This window comes from Oryctolagus cuniculus, chromosome X, assembly GCF_051225735.1.
Source record: "Oryctolagus cuniculus isolate XC-2025 breed Fujian yellow rabbit chromosome X, ASM5122573v1, whole genome shotgun sequence".
NCBI classification, from domain to species: Eukaryota; Metazoa; Chordata; class Mammalia; order Lagomorpha; family Leporidae; genus Oryctolagus; species Oryctolagus cuniculus.
In genome coordinates, this window is record NC_142888.1 from 101,864,967 (window position 1) to 101,889,937 (window position 24,971).

General features: G+C 40.2%; 1 protein-coding gene across 6 annotated transcripts in view; it reads right to left on the reverse strand.

The window, feature by feature from the left end:
- TENM1 (teneurin transmembrane protein 1) overlaps nucleotides 1–24,971 on the reverse strand; it is an 870,866-nt gene that overhangs the window by 117,004 nt on the left and 728,891 nt on the right. For all 6 annotated transcript variants that reach the window (XM_051827790.3, XM_051827788.3, XM_051827787.3 and 3 more), the window contains 2 exons: nucleotides 11,832–11,975; nucleotides 4,599–4,848 (listed from right to left, as the gene is read on the reverse strand). In XM_051827790.3, the coding sequence (XP_051683750.1) occupies nucleotides 4,599–4,848; nucleotides 11,832–11,975 (394 nt within the window). The remainder of the gene's footprint in view (nucleotides 1–4,598; nucleotides 4,849–11,831; nucleotides 11,976–24,971) is intronic.

A 24,971-nucleotide genomic window follows, 5' to 3' on the forward strand; every position in this document is an offset into this window, starting at 1 on the left:
TATAATAACCCATTGGCAATATTGCTCTTCCATTCACAATTATAAACATAATCAATAACATAATGAGTATATTGATCTTTGTTTCCAAGGAAGTGATGACTCAACCAAATAAACTGACTAATGTTCGTGGGGTGGGGAGCAATTAAATTAGCTGATTTTAACCAAAAAAGTACAAAATGAACTTTCTATATAAATACAGTAGAAATCAATGAATCATATGGTCCTTAAGATAGCATGGCCTCATTTAAATCGAATTATTTCTCCCCAGGAAGTTTAAAAATGGAAAAGTTATAAAGCAAATATATAAATTTACTAATTATATTTGAAAGATTCAATGTGCACATATAGATCAGGACAAATTTTTTAAAAAGGTGAATGTAATAATTAATATTAGTTTTTGACCAAATATGATAGCTAATGTGCTGACATAAACCAGTTTGACAGTTTTGATTAAACTGAATAGTTGGGGAGTTTAGATGAAAATGATCATGTGTATTCCATTAGCTTTTCTCTCTAATGGCCAAACACAGGAGTATTGGAACAGAGAAGGTAAGTTTTTTCTTCCTCCTTGAAGATAATGCAGGGAATCTTACCTAAGACTCTGTGAAAAGAATTCATCTATAGGGACAGGTAGCTCTCAGTGGTGGGGAGAGGGCTTAAGGGAGGGCAAAAATGCGACCTGTTAAAGAATATGTACAATTTTGGATAATATTCTGGTTTTTTTTTTTTAGGATTTATTTTTATTTTTCTTTGAAAGAGTAACAGAGAGGGAAAGATAGAGACTATCTTCCATCTACTCGTTCAGTCCCCAAAATGGCTGCAATGGCTGGGGCTGGGCTAGGTTGAATCCAGGAACCTGGAAATCCATCTGGATCTCCCATGTGGTGGGAGATCACATAGTGAGTGCATCAACAGGGTGGCATATTGGAAGCAGAGCAGGTGGGACTCAAACTAATGCTCTAATAAAGGATGCTGGCATCACAGGTGGCAGCTTGTCCCACGGTGCCACAATGTCAAGTCCAATGTGTTCTTTCTACAGATTGGGCTCATAGTCTTACACATATTCTCAAAGAAGTCTGAGACTAACCAAAATGTCAGGGATAACTACTCTAAAGGATCTCAGATGGGGGCCAGTGCTGTGATGCAGCAGGTTAATGCCCTGGCCTGAAATGCTGGCATCCCATATGGCCACCAGTTCGAGTCCCAGCTGCTCCAATTCCTATCCAGCTCTCTGCTAGGGCCTGGGAAGGCAGAAGAAGATGGCCCAAGTCCTTGGGCCCCTGCACCCACGTGGGAGACCTGGAAGAAGTTCCTGGCTCCTGGCTTTGGATCTGCGCAGCTCCAGCCATTGTGGCCAATTGGGGAGTGAATATCAGATGGAAGACCTCTCTCTCTGCCTCTCCTCTCTGTGTAACTCTGACTTTCAAATAAATAAACAAATCTCAAAAAAAAAAAAAAGGATCTCAGAGAAGTCAGCTAAGGAGACTCAGGCTAAATGAGAGAGCCTGGGTGTGTGAGCTCATGTTGTGTATGGCTATGTTTTGAAGAGCTGTCACAATAAGAGAAAACAATGTTGGGGAGTAAGAATGAATACAGGTTTGGTGTCCCATGACAAGTTTTTATGCTGTACCATTAGAAGTCAGTCTGTAGGACTGTATGCAGAACTATACAGCTTTACAGTTGTAGACTACTTCCTCCCTCTCTTATTCCCCCTCTTATTTTTTACTGGGATTTTTTTTTTTGACAGGCAGAGTGGACAGTGAGAGAGAGAGACAGAGAGAAAGGTCTTCCTTTGCCGTTGGTTCACCCTCCAATGGCCGCCGCGGCCGGCGCACTGTGGGCCGGCGCACTGCGTTGATCCGATGGCAGGAGCCAGGTACTTCTCCTGGTCTCCCATGGGGTGCAGGACCCAAGCACTTGGGCCATCCTCCACTGCACTCCCTGGCCACAGCAGAGAGCTGGCCTGGAAGAGGGGCAACTGGGACAGAATCCGGCGCCCCGACCGGGACTAGAACCCTGTGTGCCGGCGCCGCAAGGCAGAGGATTAGCCTAGTGAGCCGCGGCGCCGGCTGGGATCTTTTTTCAATTGTAGGACCTCCATCCTTAATGAGTTGGTACTATGAAAACTGCAAATCTTGTTCTCAAACTGTACTCTATATGTTGTGTGTGTGTATGTGTGGGTGCAAACTGTTGAAATCTGTACTTAACATAGAGTTGGTTCCCTGTATATAAAATCAAACTAAAAATGAACCATAATGAAGAAGGGGATGAGAAAGGGTGTAGGAAGTGGGATGGGAGTTGGGGTGGGAGGGTGGGTATGGGGGAAAGAACCACTGTATTCCTAAAGTTGTACCTATGAAAAATGCATTCATTAAATAAGAGCTTTAAAAAAAGAATGAATACAGGGAGGCATTGGACATATTTCAAACTGTCAGAAACTCTAATTTTTCTTTATACTAAGAAAATCATGTTGCAACTATGATCCAAGTCATTCTATTTGATACTTCAAATGACTTTCCATTGAAGGTCATAAAAACTTTGGACTAAAGTGTACATTTGTGAACTGTTGAGGATCCTTGACCAGGAGAGAATCTCATCAATGAATGACAATTGCTCCACCTTAGTTAAATTTACATTTAAATTACAAAAGAAAGGACTAGACCAAACTGGGGATTTCTTATGATTTTCGTTTTGTAACATAACTCTCTTCTCATTGAGGAGTTAACCATAAAGACTAGCTAAATAGACTTTGTTAGATTAACTCTATGAGGGGGCTTCAAAACGTTTGTGGAAAATGTAATTAAAAGATAAGTTTATTTTGGTACCAAAAACCTTGAAATCCATATGCAGTTTTTCCATAATGTGTATTTTGCATGAACTTTTGAAAATCCCCTAGTATAAGTCCAGCAACATAAGGGCTCTGTCTACCTGGCAGCTACTATCTGTATGGCTAGAAACACTCAGATGTTGAATGACTTGTTCAGTGCCCTCATCAGTATTGTATCATACAGAGAGAGTACTCTTGGGGTTTTCAAAACAATGTAGAATATTGTGTACATCATTGCTGAATCCCCGCATATAACCATCTTGGCCTTTCTGTTGACATTTGTTCAATAGGTCCTCAAAGAGATAGTCGTACTGCTAGAAATGACAAGTCTCTGTGAGGTGTGATTCTGAGGTACATGAACATTAGGTTAGGGTGGGGTGCTACAAATTAGTATCTTTCTAGACTCTCTTGATGTGCTTTGTCTTTATAAAGTCTTAACTTTAGACTATGTTTTATTAGCCAAGGGATTTAACAGCTTTCTTCTCTTTGACAGCGTTTGCAATTATAATTAAGAAATGTATTAAAACTAGACTGAATTAAGTTGAAAAAATGGATGGGAGCTTGGGACTAGATTTCCCCAGCTAGGTGTGAAGGAAGAATCCAGTCTAAGAAAAGAGGGGTCGATTCCAAAGCAAGCACACAAACCTGGAAAACTTCAAGGAATGCCCTTACACATTCAAATTTCTATGTGTGAGTGAACAGAAGTGGGAAATGGAAATGACCCAAGACTTCTCATGTGTTTTGACTGGCCTTGATAGTGCTCTGTACATACAAATTGCTCTATCAATGTCTCTGCTGTCCTAGACATGTTTTTTGGTCACTATTTTTTTAGGTCCTCGAGGAGATGCCTAAGGCAAAAACTGTTTCATGGTGTAGTTCAGAGGAAGGCATCAAAATCTTCTGGAACACAGAGAAACATTTAGGCTACAGTAACAAAGGCAAGTGACAGACATAAAGCAGTCATAACTAATTGGAGGGAGGGCTCTACTAATTTACTCAGGGAAAGGAAACATGTTTACTTTTTCCTAATGGGATGAAAGTAGATGTTTCCCCTTTCTTGGACTGCAGAGGCAATATTTTGTACTTTATAGTCTCAGAAAGGGAAAAAATAAGCTGATCAAGCATGGTCTATTTACTTGTAATCTTTGTGTAACTTTAGGATGTGAAATACCAAAGGTATGATTTCCTTACAAAAGGCATCAAAACACTTTTCACTCTCAAGAAAATTCTAGAACAGAGTGAGAAAAATCCAAAGATGAATGCTTTAATCACCATAGGGTAGAGCTTTTAAGGGTAAAGAACTCATTCTTCCTTCCTTATCATGCCATGCAAACATAGGCTTCCATTTTCTTCTGTATGATATGACAACTTCAAAAGATTGGACCTTGAGAACTTAGGAAGTTTTGATTCTGGCAAAACCTGCTAGAATGAAATAGATACTTTTGATTAGTCTTTGTTGTGGCCAGAAGGGGCAAGTGACTTACCTGAGCACTTGGAAGTATTGAGATCCATGTCAGTGACAGCTATGTACACAGGGAAGGCCACACATACAGGGATATCAACACTTCCTGGTTCTGCAACGCAGTGCTCAAGGATTCCTTCAAGTAGTAGTCATGTTGACTTTGTCCCTATTCCTGCATGTGAACTCAGTGCTACAATATGGGCAATTGCATTTTCTGCTCCTTCTGGCAATGCCCTGTCTCTTCACATTATCTTATTCTTGCTTTTTCCTTTATCCACTAAGCAAACAGAGAGATTAGAGGAGACTTACCTTAATTCCAAAATACTAACGGAGTTCCCTGAGGGAAATATTCGCCTTACAAAATTGAAATCACCAACATATACACTGCCATCAGGGCCAGAAGCTAAGGCGACAGGAGCAAAGAGTTTGTTGTTGTGGGCTGGCCCGTTGCAGTTGGTACAGGCTACACTCCTTTGGTGTCCATTACCCATAATGGTTGATATGACTGGGGGCTGCTGGGAAATGAACATGTTTTCTCCATTCCCTTTATGTATGATTCCTATACCCAAGGAAAACAAAAAGAGAGAGAAAAAGAGAAAAAGTTAAAAAGCAATCACCACATAACAATCTCAGCAACACCATAATTTCTCTCATTGCTCAAAGCAGGAAGGAACTTTGGTCTGCGAATAGAGAACTTATGAAGTGCACTGTCCTTGTTTTAGTGAACTGCATAACTGAAACAATAGTAGTATGACACTTTGCCTCAGTTTGCCCATCTGTGAAGTGGAGTACTACAAGCAGTCCCTTTAATGATTATTCTAAATGCCTTAATAAAGCATTTGATGACTAACCTTTAAAGATGTCCTATTCACTTTGGACTCTGAATCATTGGTGACCAATTTTTCATCTTTGGTTGGCTCTCTCCTGATGCCTAGCACACACCTATCTGACTTGAAATTACTCTCACTATGTAACTGGTTCTTGAAAAGAGAGTATCAGTCAATTTTAACATTAACCTTAGCAAAACACAATCATGAAGGCAATCTATTTCTGCGAAAAGGAAAGAAATCCTACTGCTAGAATGCGCTTCAAAGATACACAACAGGGACTTGAATTTTCCACTCTTTTGGACCATATCTCACTATCATCAGTGCAGGAAATAGAGATACTGATTATGAAAATGCTTTGCAGCTCTTCTATTTGGGCAATCTTACTTTTATCTATAGCTTTAACTCTCATCTTTAATGCTAAAACTTTCTCCCATCGAGTTCTCACTTGACGTGCAATGCCCTACTAGAAGTCGTTACATCAATGCTCCACAGGTGTCTCAAAATCAAAAGATTAAAATGGACCTTATTATTTTCTGCACATCCCTATCAAAATCCTGCTGTTTTTCTTGTGTTCCCTACTCATTTCATGATTAGTATCACCTAAGTTATAAATCTGGCTATCACCATGGCTCTTCTTTTTCCTTCATTTTCTAAACCTAATTAATTACTGACTCCAATTGAGTCTAGTCCCTCACGTGGTGAAACCATTTTCTTCTTCCTCTGAGTGGTCATTCTGTTGCAGAATGTCTGCTCTTATTGTTTTAGTTCAGTTTTTCTTAACTTCTCAGTCTCCCGGTCTCCATATGTACCCGTCTCCAAACCATCATCTACACTCCTACCACAGAAATTGTTTCAACCTCTGGCTAAGAACCTTTCAATAGCTCCATATCCCCTAGAGGATAAGGGGCACATTCCTTATTGTTAAAGCACATAAAGTCCTTCAGAATTTGGCCCTTGCCTACTTCTTCAGTTTCTCTTCTCATCACATTCTCATCTGTATCCGAAGTTACAGCCATAGCAAACTATTTAGTTACTTTCATATACTTCTAGTTCTCTCTGCTTCTTTATAAAAATGTTTATTTATGTAATTAATTAATTAATTTATTTGAACAGCAGAGAGAGAGGAGAGAGAGAGAGAGAGAGAGAGAGAGAGAGAGAGAAAGTGAGTCTCCCATCCACTGGTTCACTCTCCAAATGGGCAGGTCTGAGCCAGGCCAAAGCCAGGATTCTGGAACACCATCTGGTTCTCCTATGTGAGTAGCAGGGACCCAAGCCCTTGGGCCATCTTCTGCTACCTGACCAGGTATATTAGCAGGGAGCTGGATCAGAAGCAGAGCAGCAGGGACTCAAATGGGTGCTCATAAGGGATGCCAGTGTTGTAGGCTATGCCACAATGCTGGTCCCTCTTCTCTGCCATTGCACATACTATTCTTTTTATCATGAATTCCCTTCTCATGTTGTCTGCTTGGAGACTTTCTACTCACCATTCAAAGCTTGGTTCAAATCTTCCCCAATGCTCATCTAGGCAGAGTTAGTTACTCCCTCCTTTGTGTACCCATAATTTGTTTGCTATAACAACACATTGTATGATAAAATTTTCATCACTTCTTTATCTTCGCCATTAGCACATGAATGAGTGCCTTGAAGGCAGACCCTGTCTTATTCCTTTCTGCATTTTTTTTTTGACAGGCAGAGTGGACAGTGAGAGAGAGAGACAGAGAGAAAGGTCTTCCTTTGCCGTTGGTTCACCCTCCAATGGCCGCCACGGCTGGAGCGCTGCGGCCGGCGCACTGTGCTGATCCAATGGCAGGAGCCAGGTGCTTCTCCTGGTCTCCCATGGGGTGCAGGGCCCAAGCACTTGGGCCATCCTCCACTGCACTCCCTGGCCACAGCAGAGAGCTGGCCTGGAAGAGGGGCAACCGGGACAGAATCCGGTGCCCTGACCGGGACTAGAACCCGGTGTGCCGGCACCGCAAAGCGGAGGATTAGCCTAGTGAGCCGCGGCGCCGGCCTCCTTTCTGCATTCTAATACCAATCTCTGCGGCCAAGCCATTTTAAGTGTTCAGTAAATGTTGAAAATAGGCTTTGAATCTCTTGTAGTTTCCTTGTCCAAATCCCAATGATTTTGCAAACCTGCAGAGCCTGTGCCGAAAACCCAGGGAACAAGTACTGCTGTGCTAAATAAGCTCAAGTTAGCCCAGAATGAGCCAGGGCAGGTAAAAGATCCATGTTGTAAGAAAGCATGCCAATATGTCAGACTGAAGTAAGTGACAACGAATGAATGCAGTTATACTGTGCAGTCTGATTTTTTTTTTCCTCTCGTGGACCCTTCCATCTATCTCCTCTGAATGTCTTTTACGTTCCCTAAACATTTTTTGAAACATCTTCCTCAGTTTTCTTCCAACTTTTGGTCCCACAGTTCTACAATAGGAAAAATATTGCTTATTCAGAAATAATAATGTCCCTGGCAAAAATAAATAAGAGGGTAAAACATGCATACATTGGCATTGATTTAGATTTGGTGTTGGGGGAGGATCTTCCTGGGAGCAGAAACCCCTTCCACAATATAGTATCTGGGTTTCAAACATAAGTATTGTTACTTTTACTCCCAGGGTAATTTCTGGCTACTTTTTCAACACATGATTTGCAGGAGCAGCTGTGAGTTTAAACCCCAACAAATTGGTCTTTCATTAGAGAACTATGAGGTATCTTGAGGATCACCACTTTCTTGCTATTTTATTAATAACTTTATTAGGTGGTAAAGAAATTTCTTAAGATTTAGAATAGTTAATTAAATAAGATTAATGAGGCTGAATTTCATTTCCCACCAAAACAATTAATTGCAGGGTGATCAATATTGCACTTTAAGTGAATTGGGAGGAAGTGAATGTACACTGGAATGACAGTTGCACAACATTATTGAAAAGAATTCTCCTGATGATTGTCAACTGAATGTCCTTCCTACCAATGAGACTATGATATGTTCTTTAATAAATGAGGAAACCACTGTTTAGCATGTCAGTATTTCCGCAATGCACCATAGGATATATCATTCAAAAATCCTTCCAATTATTGGCTTGGAAATACCAGATTTGCTATTAACATCTATTTTCACAGGTAGATCTCCATTTTTTTATATCAGTATAATGGTATAGTTAACAATTACCCTCAAAATGACATGTTATTACCAGGCTCCTGGCAATTTAAAAACTAAAGATGGCTATTCTCAGCCATTCTTCTAAGCCTGCAATTCTAAAACTCCCCTTTTCGATTAGAAAGCCCCGCACTCCATCAAAGAAGAAGAATGATTAAAGGAAATAAAACATAAGGCAATGTACTTTCTGATTACATCTCAACAATTGATGTCTTGCTTTCATGCAAGGTACTAAAGTGCCCGTGTACTGAAATTACCATTCCTGTTTAAAGCTGAAGCAATCAAAACAAAAATGGGCAAACCCCTTTTGTATTGCCCTGGAAAAATAGATCATTTTGAAGGGTGTTTTTGTTGTTTCAAGAATCTGTTTAACCTTCTATTACATGGAACCAAGCCATACCATCTAGCAACAATGATTTAACACCAATTCTTCTGCAAAAGGTTGCTCTGAAAATATTTTGTTTATGTTCCTGGAAATCTTGATCAATTACTGTTGCCTCCATTCTAGTTTATTCTGCCACACATGCTCATTTGGGAAATAGAATCAAATGATCCTAGGATGACACGTATTATTTATATGAAGGCCTACTCCCTGCTAAAGATTGGGTGTTTTGTTTACAATCACAATGAAACCCCACAGAACAGGACCTACTACACATTTTCTCTCCTAAGTTTTCCTTTTCTCTGCCAAAAAGCCAAGTCTGTTCTGCAATAAGGTAAGCACACTTTGAAACACACTACTCATACCCTCCTGCTACCTGATCAGAACTTCTTTTGAAGCTTATAAATAAGTCTGAAATAAAAATTCCCCTTGGAAGCCAGTGGGTAGTGCTTTATGCTGATTTCAAAGAAGAAACCATTTTTCAGACTTATGTACAACAAGGGACACAATACATATTTCTCTTACTCCTTGACTGAGAGGATATAAAAACAAACTGGGAGATATGCCAATGTGATCAATGGAAATTTACTTCTCCTCCCAGTAAAATTATTTGTCGACAAACTACTGGCCTATCCTGGAGGCTAAGTTAAAGGAAATTCTTTATCCATTTCAGACATACGACAACACCCAATTAGTACCTTGGATAGTTCTTTCTAATTTTTAACATTCTGCTGACAGGAAACAACAGTAAACTTGTTTGATAAAGATATATTAAACAGAGACCTCTGTAATGCATGATTCATATGTATACTCATGATGTTAAAGAGGGAAGCTTTCTTAAAAAGTAGTAATATGCACTCTATAATCATTAAGAAGATATATTTTGAAGCAATGATGTTGAAAAACACAAGTTCCCGTGTTTTTATCTCAGTGAAAGTAGGAAGCATCTATACATATCAGGTATTAACAGTCCTCCACCAGCAATGGTTAATTGTCAGATAAACGCTGCAAGTGAAATGACAAATGGTCTGAAAACACTGCCTACTGCAAACTACTCACTGCATAATGATTGTGGAGCCAAAGAAAAACTTAAGCATAGAATGGCAGCTGACATCCAATCTAATTATAGGTGCCTTTTTAACCAGTGAGAGGAAATTGAGGGGAGATAGATTCTTGTTTCTAATCTGCTGTCTGTCTCAGATCAAAAAAGCTGGGTGCCTTAAGAGTTCGGCTGTTTCCAGAGAGAAGAGGAGTGGGGGAATTTGGCAAGAAGTCGCTCTTGCCTTAATCAGTCAGAAAAGACCATCTGACCTGAGGGGGAAAGAGCATTGCTTTCGAAATTGGTGTTCCCAAAGCTGCGCCATCACACTTATCATTCCTGCTTCTGAAACTGCCTTTGTGGGTGGAATTTAGACTCCGAAAATGTCCCAGGAGAGGTGTTCGTGTCCAAGGTCAGTCTGGTTTTAGATCTCTTTCCTGGCAAGTGTGACCAATTCTTGGTTAGAAACACAATGCAACTACAACTGAGATGCTAAAATGAACAAATGTTTCCTTTAAAACAACTATTCTGACAGTAGGGCCCTTTTTTTAAAAAAAAATCAGAATAAAACTTTCAGAAAGGTAGAGACAGAAAGTAGATTTAATGGGGCTGCAGGTGAGCAAAGATCTTTTGGGGGTGATAAAAATATCCTAAAACTGGGTTGTGGTGATGGTTGTACAAGTACAAATTTACTAAAAGTCATTGAAATGTACCCTTCAACTGGGTGAATTTCATGCTGTATAAATTTTACTTCAAAAAGCTATTAAAAATTCTCAGAAACAACTTGGTTCTTAATACCTCAAAACTAATTACTGGTGAATTACGGGTAGAGAAAATACATTTGGAAATTGGGTAGCCCCCAAAGCCAACTTTCTGAATGGCTCCCCTCTGTTCTGAAGTCTGTGTGAAGTAAATGGTAAGAGGATACAGGACTGGGAGCGCACAGCTGGGGGTTGGCTCGATTGAGGTCATTTCCCACTTTGTGTTTAATGTCAATGACAGGCATTTGAAAGAGACAATCCATATGAGCCAATAAAAGTGAGTGGAAAAGAAACCGCTGCTCAAAATGTCAAACTCTTTCAAATCAAAACAAAAAACCTAATAATTTAATAAGTGGCATCTGCCCTTTCGTTTTTGTACTTTTAAAACTGTGGCTCTCCTTTTGACAACAGAAAAAAAAAGTTGACATTTTATATCTGGGCCTGAATCTTTACTCTTAAAAACTAAACAATTTGAAATGGAATTCGGGATTTTCTTTGAAGGAGGGGGAAGGAGGGATAGTGGAGTTAGACAATAATGGACTCATCTACCTTCAGGGTCCCACTCTGTTACTTTGGTAGGGAATCTCATTGTGTGGTTGAAGCAAATTTGGTTAGCTTTGCCAATGAACATTTTTCAGCCTGTGTGACTGGTTGGCAGGGCTAATTTGACTGTGGTATGAAATTAAGTAAGATCATTGGAATGATCAGAAAATGAATCTCTTAGCTTTACTCAGATCACAGGTTATAAGATAATCCAGCCTAAGCTAGCTGTTCACAAAGGAAGGATGGGTACACGATTGGATGGACGGAAAAGTGTAGCTGTCCCGATACACTCCCATCTCCAGTTCTGGAAAAATAATCCAAAGTACATGTCTTACTTTAGCTTGTTCAGAAAATGCCTTTTTAGATGGAAAGGAGTGTGATTCCACAGTACATGTTCAGAGGAATGTGGGATGGAAACACCAACGACTGGTTTCCCAGTAGGATGCAAAAGGAACTGGAAGAATTTGTATGAAAAAACTATCATCAGTGTAGGAAAATCAGTTTGTCTAGGTGAAGCATGGACTCAGGGTCCATCTGTGCTTGTTTCTCCTGATTTATTTTCGACTTAAATCACAAACTAGGAAGAAGGGACAGCAAGAAAAGTGGTCCAAAATAGGGAGAAAATAAAGAGGAGTAGTCTGATTCTTACCACACTCACATTAATTCAAAAATCAAATTATTGTGCTTCAAAGGAAACATACTGATGGGTTCATCTCTAAATAGTGTTCTTGAAGGTGATTTTTCTCTTGTACTTTTCCAAATTTTCTGCAATGAATATGTATTTGACAGCATTAGGGAAACACTATTCATACAGATTTTTGAAAGCAGCTTACCACTTTGAGGATTCAAAATGTGATGCTTATTCAATGACCAGCCTCCCAGGTTAGAAGCATCCATCTCAAAACCTTGCAAAACGACTGTCCTTTGCTCCCAGAGAATAAAATCCGGGCATGTCTCATATTCATATCCCACAGACACTGCAAACAAAAGTTAACAGCACATTAGAAAACCGTAAATATTTGATTCATGTTTACAGTGGTTGATAATTTTGTGGATATCACATTTGCTACTGAATTCTGATTTGGGTTGAAATTAGATGGCAAATGTCTTTCACTGAGCACAGTACAAAATTATACCTAGCTTAGCATTGGTTACCCATAAGTTATCAGTTAAGTGCTTATTGTATAAATATATGAAGCAGTTCATTAATGAGTGCTTCAATTAGGTGGGAACTACATTAGGAGTTTTTATATCAGGAGAAAACTGCATGTATTTCACATTTTTGGTACCAAAATAAACTCATCCTAACTTATTATAGCATGTCTGAACAGGATCCGGTTGGAGGAACTAAGAAGGATAAGACATAATTTTGGAAAGAGCCTCTATCAGAGCAACATGAATCCTGACACAACTGAAGCAAGACAAAAAACACCCATCAAATTTACGGTTGAAGTTTAGGTGGAAGAATGGTGAAAATCATGGATGCTTTATGGCAAGTTTATGGGAACAATGTCCCAGAGAAATAATCAGTTTACAAATGGATACCACAAGAAGGGCTAGACAAGGCTGAAGATAAAGCCCACAGCAGCAGATTATCCACATCAGTTTTATAGGAAATAATTCATCTTGTTCGTATCTTAATTGAAGAGGACTGATGATTAAAACCAGAAACAACAGCCAACAGCATAGGTAGCTCAACTGGTCCAGCAGACAATATTCTGACTAAATAATGAAAGTGAGCCAAACTTTCAACTCAGTGATCTGGACCCAAACTGTTACACCCAGATCAGGTGCAGAAAAGAGCAGAGCTTTCAATGGAAATTTTAAATAATGCTTCAGATCAAGATCCTGAAACATGTCTTTGAAGCATTATAACCGGAGATGAGACATGGCTTTATTAGTAGGATCCTGAAGACAAAACACAATCAAGAGGTGGAAGTGGTCCAGTCAAAACAATACGGATCAGTCAAGAGCAAAGGTCAATGCAGCAGTGCTTTTTGGGATGCTCAAGGCATTTTGTTTGTGGAGTTTCTAGAGGGCCAGAGAATGATAACATCTGCTCTTAGGAGAGCATCTTGAAAAATTAGCTAAAGCTCTAGCATAAAAATGCCTGTAAAATCTTCACCAGAGGGTTTTTCTTCACTATGACAGTACCTAGGCTCATTCTTCTCATCAAACAAGGGCAGTTTTGTAAGAGTTTTCATGGCGAATCATTAGGCATCCACCTAAGTCCTCATTTGGTGCCTTCTGACGTCTTTTTGTTTTCTAATCTTTATTTTTTTTAAAGATTTATTTTATTTATTTGAAAGACAGAGTTACAGAGAGAGGTAGAGACAGAGAGAGGTCTTCCATCCACTGGCCCACTCCCCAGATGGCCGCAACAGCTGGAGCTGTGCTGATCTGAAGCCAGGAGCCTCCCCCAGGTCTCCCACATGGGTGTAGGAGACCAAGCACTTGGGCCATCTTTTACTGCTTTCCCAGGCCATAGCAGAGAGCTGGATTGGAAGTGGAGCAGCTGAGACTCAAACCTGCATCCATATGGGATGCCGGCGCTTCAGGCCAGGGCATTAACCTGCTGTGCCATAGCACCAGCCCCTCTAATCTTAAAATTTCCTTAAAAAGCACACCCTTTTTTTAAAAAAAAAAAACTTTTATTTAATGAATATAAATTTCCAAAGTACAGAATATGGATTACAATGGCTTTCCCCCCATAACGTCCCTCCCACCCGCAACCCTCCCCTTTCCCACTCCCTCTCCCCTTCCATTCACATCAAGATTCATTTTCGTTTCTCTTTATATACAGAAGATCAGTTTAGCATACATTAAGTAAAGATTTCAACAGTTTGCTCCCACACAGAAACATAAACTGAATAATACTGTTTGAGTACTAGTTATAGCGTTAAATCTCAATGTACAGCAAACTAAGGACAAAGATCCTACATGAGGAGTAAGTGCACAGTGACTCCTGTTGTTGACTTAACAAATTGACACTCTTGTTTATGGCATCAGTAATCACCTTAGGCTCTTGTCATGAGCTGCCAAGGCTATGGAATTCCCCTGAGTTCACTGACTCTGATAATTTTTAGACAAGGCCATGGTCAAAGTGGAAGTTCTCTCCTCCCTTCAGAGAAAGGTACCTCCTTCTTTGATGACCCATTCTTTCCACTGGGATCTCACTCGCAGAGATCTTTCATTTAGGTTTTTTTTTTTTTTTTGCCAGAGTGTCTTGGCTTTCCATGCCTGAAATACTCTCATGGGCTTTTCAGCCAGATCCGCATGCCTTAAGGGCTGATTCTGAGGCCAGAGTGCTGTTTAGAACATCTGCCATTCTATGGGTCTGCTGTGTATCTCACTTCCCATGTTGGATCATTCTCTCCCTTTTTGATTCTATCAGCTAGTATTTGCAGACACTATTCTTGTTTCTGTGATCCCTTTGGTTCTTAGTCCTATCATTATGATCAATTGTGAACAGAAATTGATCACTGGGACTAGTGAGATGGCATTGGTACATGCCACCTTGATGGGATTGAATTGGTATCCCTGGTATGTTTGTGACTCTACCGTTTGAGGTAAGTCAGCTTGAGCATGTCCCGAATTGCACATCTCTTCCCTCTCTTATTCCCACTCTTATATTTAACAGCGATCACTTATCAGTTAAGTTTCAGCACTTAAGAAGAATTGTGTATTGATTATAGTATTCAACCAAAAGTATTAAGTAGAACAAACAAAAAAAATACTAAGAGGGATAACATATTAAGCTGCTCATCAACAGCCTTCAGGGTGAGGGCTAATCAAGTCACCGTTTCTCATAGTGTTCATTTCACTTTAACAGGTTTCCTTTTTGGTGCTCAGTTAGTTGTCACCTATCAAGGAGAACAAGTGGTATTTGTCCCTTTGGGATTGGCTTATTTCACTCAGCATAATGTTTTCCAAATTCCTAACAGGGATCCCTTTTCAGTTAAAATTTAAACACCTAAGAATAATTGTGTGTTAATTACAGAGTTCGACTTTTTTGTTTAAAAAAAAAAAAGACTTATTAATTTACTTAAAAGGCAGAGTTACAGAGAGGCAGAGGTATAGAGAGAGACAGAGAGAAGTCTTCCATCTGCTGGTTCACTCCCCAAATGGCCACAATGGCAATAGTTAGGCCTCTCTGAAGCCAGGAACCAGGAACTTCATCTAGGTCTCCCAATGGTGCAGGGGCCCAAGATTTGGGCCATCCTTTACTGCTTTCTCAGGCCATAACAGAGGGCTAGATCGGAAGTGGAGCAGCTGGGTCTCAAACCAGGGCTCATGTGGGATGCTGGCACTGCTGGTGGCAGCTTAACCCACTATGCCACAGTGCCAGCCCAAGAGCACCCACTTTCCTTCAGTTCATAATGCAAATAAGACTGCATTGGAATGGCTAAATTCCCAGGAGTCTCGGTTCCTTAGGATGAACTTAATGGCTGGTATCATTGCTTACAAAAGTGTTGTGAACTTGATAGAGCTTTTGTTGAGAAATACAAGTTTATATTTTGAACATTTCTCTCTTAATTCTGTTTCCCACAAACATTTTGAAACCTCATATGTTTATGGACATTAATCTTTATTTTGGGCTTTTTGTTGTTGAGTGCGCTGTAAAACTGAAGAGAGAAACTCCCTGCTGGATCCAGCTATGACAATATAATTTCTCTCTCTACCTTTGCAGGAGAAATGCAGGGAAGGCTCATCTCTTACCTACAAAATACACTCAGGAAGCTGGCTTTGGAGTACTGGGTCACTTTATCCAACACATGACTACACATGAAAGGAATCAAAATCGATTTGCTCAGTTAATATTTTAGCCTGTGCTAACTGGCCTTTAGTTTACTGAAAAGACTGATTTTGCTTAGAGCGCTGCAAGGGTAAATTCTACTTTGTGCACATTAGGTTTGGTTTCTGCATATAGCTAACCAATGGGACATCACCTAACATTTGGCTTCAACTCCTATGAAGCACAGATGTTGTGCATTAAACTTGGAACCCTGGTATGCTGCAGAAACGGAAAGTGCAGAATGTGGTAGCTTGGGGGTCTCTGCTCTACTGAAATATGCATATCTTAAGTATACCAAGTCTTGGCCATTTTCTCAGTTGGCAAACCTGCTTACCTGTTGGAACCCCAAATATCTGATTCTTGATTTCAAAATATTTTCTATCCTTATAATGTTTGAAGTCTGATTGCACTGGTTCATTACACTGCATATCCTGAAGCTGCTTTCCCCCTTTCTGGCAGCTTAAAGTAGCCCCCAGTTGGTCTGTAATCTGTCATTGCTTTCAAGTACCTGCCTTTACCTGACTCTTTAACAGCCCCTGGAGAGCTCTGTCCTTTGTCATTTGCACAGGAAAACTGTTAATGAAAACAGATACTTAAATGCCAGCAAAATAGGTTCAAAAATGAAAAATTAAAGCAAACTAGTTTTGGTTTGGGGCATTAGGTAAAGGGAAACAATAATAATTTTATCCAAACTTATGTGTGTGTATATGAGAGAGAGAGGAAAACACACACACACACACACACACACACGAGTGCACAGATAAGACTGAAAGTCTTTATGACTTTATGATTATCAATACACAATTCTCTACCTTTGTGGTCAGATATGGCCAATTTGAAGTTGTAGTCTGGCTTATCTTTGTCCTCAACTGCCAAAAACTTATAATAGGGATCAAGGTCATCTTCATGGAGGTGGCCCATACTTAGTAGGGTTCCCTACTTGGGTTAATGCTTTGCTGTCACTGTCTTGAAACTATTAATATTTTTAAAATAAGAGGCTCTATAGTTTCATTTTCATTTCACTGTTCCCTGCAACATATGCAGTTGGTCCTGATGGGGGGTGTCCTTCTACCAGCTGTCAGCTGGTGAAGACTCATGGCATGCAGTCATTTTAATATTAGTCTCAAAAAAGGCTTATTGTCAAAGGAGATGAATGGGAATAGGGGAGCCTAATCACAAAATGGAAACAATTTTTAAATTAAAATTATTTGGAGATCATCTGTACCAATACCATTGTCTATTAAAGTGGGTAGAAATAGAATGTCAGAGGTGAAAGGGATCTCAAAGGTAATCCAGTACAGGTTGCATTCATGGCATCAATCAATGGCATCTATAATCTCCCTGATAGCTTATCACAGCCCCTTTATTTGCTAAAACAACTCTAGTGCAGTGAAAGCACTGGTTTTAGACCCAGAGTCATAAATGATATCAAATCTTGGATCTACCATTAACTAGCTGTATGGGTTTGGGCAAGTTATCATCATCATCATCATCATCATCATCATCATCATCCTTAGGAGTCCTTCATCAGCAGCAAAATGGGAAGAAGGTGACTGGAATTGCTGGTTCTTAGAAACTTCCGAGTCAGGGAAAGCTTTATTATGAATCAGATGAAAGTTAGAGGATATTATTCCTAGAAAAATACATGTGCGCACAAACTTTTATGTACAATTCTAAGGGGTTCACCGACCTCGTGAAGTCCAAATAAAAACCTCAGATCAAAGTCCCTGTCCTAGATAATTCTTTGAATCCTCCTTTAGCACTGACATTCTAGATTGCATTTGATAAGTTCAAGTTGAGGATCAAACATAAAAGCCAAATAGAACACTGTATCTCATGTTGGAAAAATCAGGTGGTTAGTACACTAGGGGCCAGGTTGGTATGCAGAATAACACAGTTCCTGCTTCTCTTGCCAACATTTAAAAGTCTTGATTAATAAATAATTACAGCAACAATAATTACAAGTTCCCTTAAAGCCATCATCTCCTTCCCCACAGTACGCCTGGCAATTACTGGATCTGCCTTCTGTACATTGTATGCCTGGTGAGCTCCCCTAGAATCCCTTCTCTCCGGAAGGTGATTATGCAGTTTTGCAAACAAGTACTGTGCCCTGGTGACCTCTGATGGCGGTTTGGAGCCTGCTTTTTCCCTCTCTGTAACAGTTAAAAACCTCCAAACTCTGCAGCAGGAAATGCTTACATAAAGCATCAATTAAAGATTCTCAATACAATGGTAATGAGACATACATCCTCTTTTTACCTCCTCCTATCTGCTCTCAGAATTGCTCTCCAGTCCACAACAAAAAAGTGCACTGGCTGCAAACCCCACAATTATATTACTTTTTCCTCCAAGTCACAGCAAATAGCAACAAGGTAGCCTCTTAATAAGTTTCCTCTAATTTTTATTAGATTTATTTTCTCCTGAGAAGGCTCTATGAGTTAATAAAGTTATAATTTATACTTAAGACTTGCCCTAAATTCCAGCTGTCTTTAATGACAATAGCTGTGTGTTGGGGTATTTTTGCATGTGGCTCCCTGTTCACAATAAGGTTTCTTCTGACTGCAGCCCACTTTAATATAATCCTGAGACTTGCAATCAGCCTCTGAGAAGTACAAGTTTTACCTCACCGAACTGAGCTGCCCTCCAAATGGATGGGAACTAGCCAATAGTCGTGACCAATCCCAGACTTCTTTTCGTGGGAGCAGACTATAATGCACTAAATGCCTACTTTTTTCATACAATTTAATATGGGGAACAAAGGGCTATCCTGGGACTGGCCTGAAAATACTGAGTCTTGACACCAACTCTGTCTATGCTGTGACAACTGAGCTTAAACTAAATAAGTAGAGTGAAGAACTACCACTTACTACTTCCTATATGCCTGTTGCCTATCATATGTGATCATCAGCACAGCACAGTGTAGGGCATGGACTTAGCCTCCAGCACTTTGGAGTGGGAACTAGCAGGAAAAGCATTAACAAGAATGAAAAAAATAATTTATCCATACTTCAGAGGAGCTATATCAGGCAGATTAGATTGGCAATTAGCAGGGATAGGTAGGCATGGGGTCCTAGACTACACTTTGCAGGGGCTTGCCTAGTGGCCTCAGGCTGATCTGCATATAGTATGAAGTAGTTGAGAGAGAGTTATTAATGTGGAAGAATGTTCACCCTGAACCATGTGACCACCCCCATTGAGATGCCCCTAATTCCCTCTAGATTTCTGTCTTCCCGTGTTCTCTCCCTCATCTCCACACAGAGATATTAATGGACTGCTCCTTAACCAAGAGTCATTGACTGTCAAGACAAGCTTGTTACTTTTGCAGAGGGTTCTGTCCTTTGGACACCGAATTGAACCTTTGACTTTACTTTTCGTCAGCTTGCAAATATTGCACTGGCTTATAAAGAAGATTGAGTGAAAACCTGCAGCTTGCTTCCTCAAAGCCATTTGACATAGGAAAAATAACTCTGAGTGCCCATTCTACTTATCAGAGCAGCAGCATCCATATGGCATGAGGACTGAAAGAAGGCTGAGGGGCACAGAGTCCCTGACATCAGGTTTAGTGACTGTAACATTTTTCTACAAGGGTTGAGAGAGGAGATTGGCATTAAGTAGCCAAGGTAAAGATGGCATGCAATGAAGTTGATGCGCAAAATATGACAAGATTAAGCAGATGATTTTCAACAGCTTCCAGCTAAGGTTTCAGAACTCATACTAGTTGCATTTATTATGAAGGCAATATATAATTAAAAGTAGTTGAATAGTCAGTATGAGAAATTTATATGTTACCTTTATGAACTCAAGGAACATTTAAAAATAATTTCATGACATTTAAAAGGTAACTAACAGCAAGATGAGAACTTGCTTCTCCAAAAGAAATCATTAAATAGAACAATAATATTTTCCATTCTTCTAAGACACTAAATAGATGCAAAAACAAAAACAACAATAGAAAACAAAATGACCTAAGCACCCAATTAAGGCCATGGCAACAATTGACCAAGACTATGGAGATAAACTGCTATCTATTGAAAACACTGCCTGTTCTCAGAGTTCTGCCTTCTCCTATTCTCCAGTGATTTATTGTAGGATAAGGTGATCATAGAAACTTTTCAATCTGACATATTGCCCAATGGTCTAAATGCTTTATCTATTATTCCTAGCTTTACTAAGAATGTCAGCATCAGGTAATGAATTTCTATTAAGTGCCTTTTCAGTACTTATGGAGGTATTCACATAGTTTTTTTCCTTTAATCTATTAAGAGATTGAATTATAGCAACATATTTCCTAATGTTAAACCTTCTCTGTGGTCCTAAAATAAATTCTATCCAGTTATGATATATTATACCTTCACCGAATCACTGATTTAACTTGGCAATACTTTACTTAGGTTCTGTAGCCTGCTTACAAAAATAAAGGTTAGGGACCAATGTTGTGGCATAGTAGGTAAACGCCACTACTTGTGACACTGAAATCTCATACAGGCGTGGGTTCGAGTCCTGGCTGCTCCACTTCCAATCCAGCTCCTTGTTATTTTTTCCTGTGAGGGAAGAAGTGGATGGCCTGGGTGTTTGGGCCCCTGGACCCACATGGGAGACCCGGAGGAAGCTCCTGGCTTCTGGCTTCAGTCTGGTCCAGCCTTGGCTAAGGCAGCCATTTGGGGAGTGAACCCACAGATGGATGATTCTCTCTCTCTGTGCGTGTGTGTATGTGTGTGCAATTCTGCCTTTTAAATAAATAAAATAAATATTTTAAAAAATAAAAGGTTAAAATAGTGTTAAAGGTGAGGAGGTTGTATGGAGAGACACAGGAAAAAATAAAAAAGGAGCTAGGCAACCCTAGTGCCAACGCTGCCAATACTGAAATCTAACATTATAAGATTGTTTTCTGGCTGCTTTTTTCAGGCCTAGCTGCACAAAAGCCAACCTGGATAACCTATATGCCATCAAATGCAGAATTATATTCTGGCTCACGGACACATTGGCAAGTGTCTTTATGAGCCTGGGTATGTTCTCTTCTCCCTGAAAAGGCTCTTCATCACATTATACTCTTAGAGGCAAGGGTAAGAGGTCACTCTGCATTTCTACCCTTATTCCTTTTGTTTGTTCAGTCATTCAACAAACATGCAATATTTTAATGGGCACCTTCTGTTGACAGGCAGTATGTGGGACATGGGATATGGGTTAGATGAACAAGAAAGAACATGATAACATTCTTCCCAGTGAAGCTTATATTCTATGGGAGGAACAAATAAAAAATGAAAACAAATAACATACACACACACACACACACAAATTGTGATAAATATTATGAAGGAAAATCATAGGGTATTATGAAAGAGTTAACAAGGGCATTTATGTTGGACTAGGGAGGCAAAGGAAAGTGTCTTTATGGAGAAAGGGTTTACTTGGTGAAGTCCAGTAGTCCCCATTTATCTGCAAGTGATAAGTTCCAAGACCTCAAGTGGATGCTTGAAACTGCAGATAGTAATGAATTCTATATCTACTATTTTTTTCCTATATACCCTACAGCATTGCCATACAGTACTATAGTGGATCTGTTCTTCCAAGTTTTACACCCTACTGTCTACTTTGCATCACTAATCTTGCATTTTGTGGCTATCAAGTAAAATAAGAGTGAATTGAACATAAGCACTGTGATACTATGACAGCCCATCTGATGACTGAGATGGTTATTAAGTGATTAATGGGAGGGTAGTATATACAACCTGGGTACACTGGACAAAGTGATGATTCACATACCAGGAAGGATGGAGTGGGATAGCACACGATTTATCATATTGCTAAAAGCAGCATGTAATTTAAAACTTACAAAATGTTTATTTCTGGAATTTTCCATTTAATCTTTTCAGATCATGGCTGACCATGGTAACTGAGATAGCAGAAAGTAAAACTGTGGATAAGGGAGGACTACTGTACAGATGCTCCTGGAATTATGATGGGGCTACATTCTGATAAACTCATGTAAGTTGAAAATAGTGTAAGCAGAAAATGCATTTAATATACCTAATCTCCTGAACATCATAGCAACACAGTACGCTGTAGAGTACTGGTTGCTTACACTCAATGATTGCATAGCTGACTAGGGGCTGTGGCTCACTGCTGCTGCCCAGCCTTGTGAGAGAGTATCGTATCACATATTGCCAGCTTGAGAAAAGATCCAAATTCAAAATTCCAAGTACAGTTTCGACTGAATGTGTATTACTTTCACACAACCACCAAGTTGAAAAATCTAAAGTTAAATCATTGGAAGTTGTAGATCATCTGTATAGGGATGAATATTCTGGGCAGATAGCAGCATGTGTGCAAGGCTTTAGACTTGGTGCCTTTGGCACATTTAAAGAAGGTTGGAGACATCGTTTTTCTATGATGCATCCCAAAACAAGAACAACCACCTTCCCTGCCTCTACCTAGTAAAATATATATGTATATAATATATAAATATAAATATATATATATATATTTGATCCTCCAGCAGAATTTAGGTATTTTTCTTTGGGGAGGGGTTTAGGAAATAGATTCACCTTGGACACTGACAATCTGCCTTTTTAAAAAATGTGATTCGCCGGCGCCGCGGCTCACTAGGGTAATCCTCTGCCTTGCGGCGCCGGCACACCGGGTTCTTGTCCCGGTCGGGGCTCCGGATTCTTTCCCGGTTTTCCCTCTTCCAGGCCAGCTCTCTGCTGTGGCCCGGGAGTGCAGTGGAGGATGGCCCAAGTGCTTGGGCCCTGCACCCCATGGGAGACCAGGATAAGTACCTGGCTCCTGCCATCGGATCAGCGCAGTGCGCCCACCACGGCGGCCATTGGAGGGTGAACCAACGGCAAAAAGGAAGACCTTTCTCTCTGTCTCTCTCTCTCACTGTCCACTCTGCCTGTCAAAAAAAATGTGATTGATCAAAAGGGATGCAATACTGTAATGCAAAGAAAGATATTGCTATTTAATGATTCAGAAACCTTCACTGAGCTGCTCTCCGTGGCAGGCAGGTGATGCTAAGCACTAGGGATACTGTGGATTTATATAGGACAGGTTATTTGGTCATGTGACAGAGATCATACCCAGAAGAATTAATTACCCATGGCTTCCTTAGAAACTACCACAAAATAATATCGCCTTACATAATAATTCAATATATTTTCCATGTATTAATTAATTTTAAGACTGACAAAAACCCATGATGAAGATGTATTTACTCCAGTCTGATAGATGAGATCACAGAGAAGTCCAAGGTCATTTGGCTAGTAAATGGCAGAACCAGAGCTCAAACCCAGGGATCCAGAGGCAGAAGTTTTTGGCTACTATGCTAGATTACAGCTATTAAGGAGAAACCCACAATTCAGAGGTGTGAGATAAATAACTTCTTATTTGATCAGAATTCAAAATATCAGGATTCGAAGCTAGAGATAGCCTTGGAGTAGAAGTAGCATATAACCTGGCCAGCCAAAACAGCACCCAGTTATGTTATTGTCTGGATATATTTATCATAACAGCATCTTCTTTTACTATCAAAATATGTTTTTAAATAAAAGATTTATTTATTTATTTATAAGACAGTGACAGAGACAGTGGGGGAGAGGGAGAGGGAGAGGGAGAGGGAGAGGGAGAGGGAGAGGGAGAGGGAGAGGGAGAGGGAGAGGGAGAGGGAGAGGGAGGGAGATTGTCTATCTGTTGGTTCACTTCCCAAATGGCTACAACAGCCAGCTCTGAGCCAGGCTGAAACCAGGAGCCAGCAACCCCATACTGGTCCTCTATGTGAGTGGCAGGGGCCTAATCACTTGAGCTATCTTCCTAGATGCATTAACAGGGCACTGGATCAGAAACAGAATGACTGGGACTTATAATACTCTGATATGGGATGGTGGTATCTGAAACAGTAGTTTAATCTGCTGTGCCACTATGCCAGTTGACTTAGAAAATAAGTCACGTGGTTTGATAAAATCATTTAAGTTTTTGGTTCTTGGCTCTGTCTTACCACTGGCTTTCAAATGTTAATGCCTGAGTCATCAGAAACACAATTTGTAAACTGTGACTCAGCATATACATAAGGAGATGCACATGTGCACACATACGTGTACACGTGACAGAAACAAAAATTTCAGACAGTATTCTTCTGATAGCATCACATTCTGATATTTTCTATTTTGTTCTGTTCTGTTCAATTTTCCTATTCCATTCCATTCCATTTTATTCCATTTTGCAAAAGTTCTGGTTGACTCACCAAATGGATTTTACAATCTTCTGATGAGTATGGCCAGCAGCTTGAAATGAGCACAGGAGGCCGGCACTGTGGCACAGCGGGTTAACATCCTGGCCTGAAGCGCTGCCACCCTGTATGGGTGCCAGTTCGAGACCCGGCTGCTCCACTTCCAATCCAGCTCTCTGCTGTGGCCTGAGAAAACAGTAGAAGATGGCCCAAATCCTTGGGCCCCTGCACCCACGTGGGAGACCCAGAAGAAGCTCCTGGCTCCTGGCTTTGGACTGGCACAGCTGTGGCCATTGCGGCCAATTGGGGAGTGAACCAACGGATGGAAGACCTCTCTCTCTCTCTCTCCCTCCTCCTCTCTCTCTCTCTCTCTCTCTGCCTCTCCTCTCTCCGTGTAACTCTGACTTTCAAATAAATAAATAAATCTTAAAAAAAAAGAAATGAGCACAGACTACTTGTTTACCACAGTATTAGTTAGGGTCATTTAAAAACATTAATGGACACAGCACTTTCACTTTTGGAGGGCCTATCACATCTTATCAGGTATTGAAAAATGGACACAATCTATATTCTCACATAAAACATATTCCACATGTGTGAAATCTGAGTTGCAATTGACACACTGAGATGCTCCATGCTGCAGATACTTATTTAAACATTCATTAGCACTGACTTTCTGATTTTCTTTTCATATTTTGGTGCCAGTAAATAGGTTTCTCAGATCACAAACATTTTTTAGGTCTTTGAAAAACCCACATCCTTGGTACTGTGCCTATAAAGTTGAATGGATAAAAAAGCTCTGCTCTCAGTTAACGATTATGAATTCATGAGTGGAGAGAAGTGATGAAAGATGATCATCTCTGCTAGCTCCTCTGACAGAAAGCCACTGGGACGCTGAGTTGGGCACTCAGTAAGGTGGGTTGGTCATCTTAGTGGAGAGGCAGCAATGCGAGG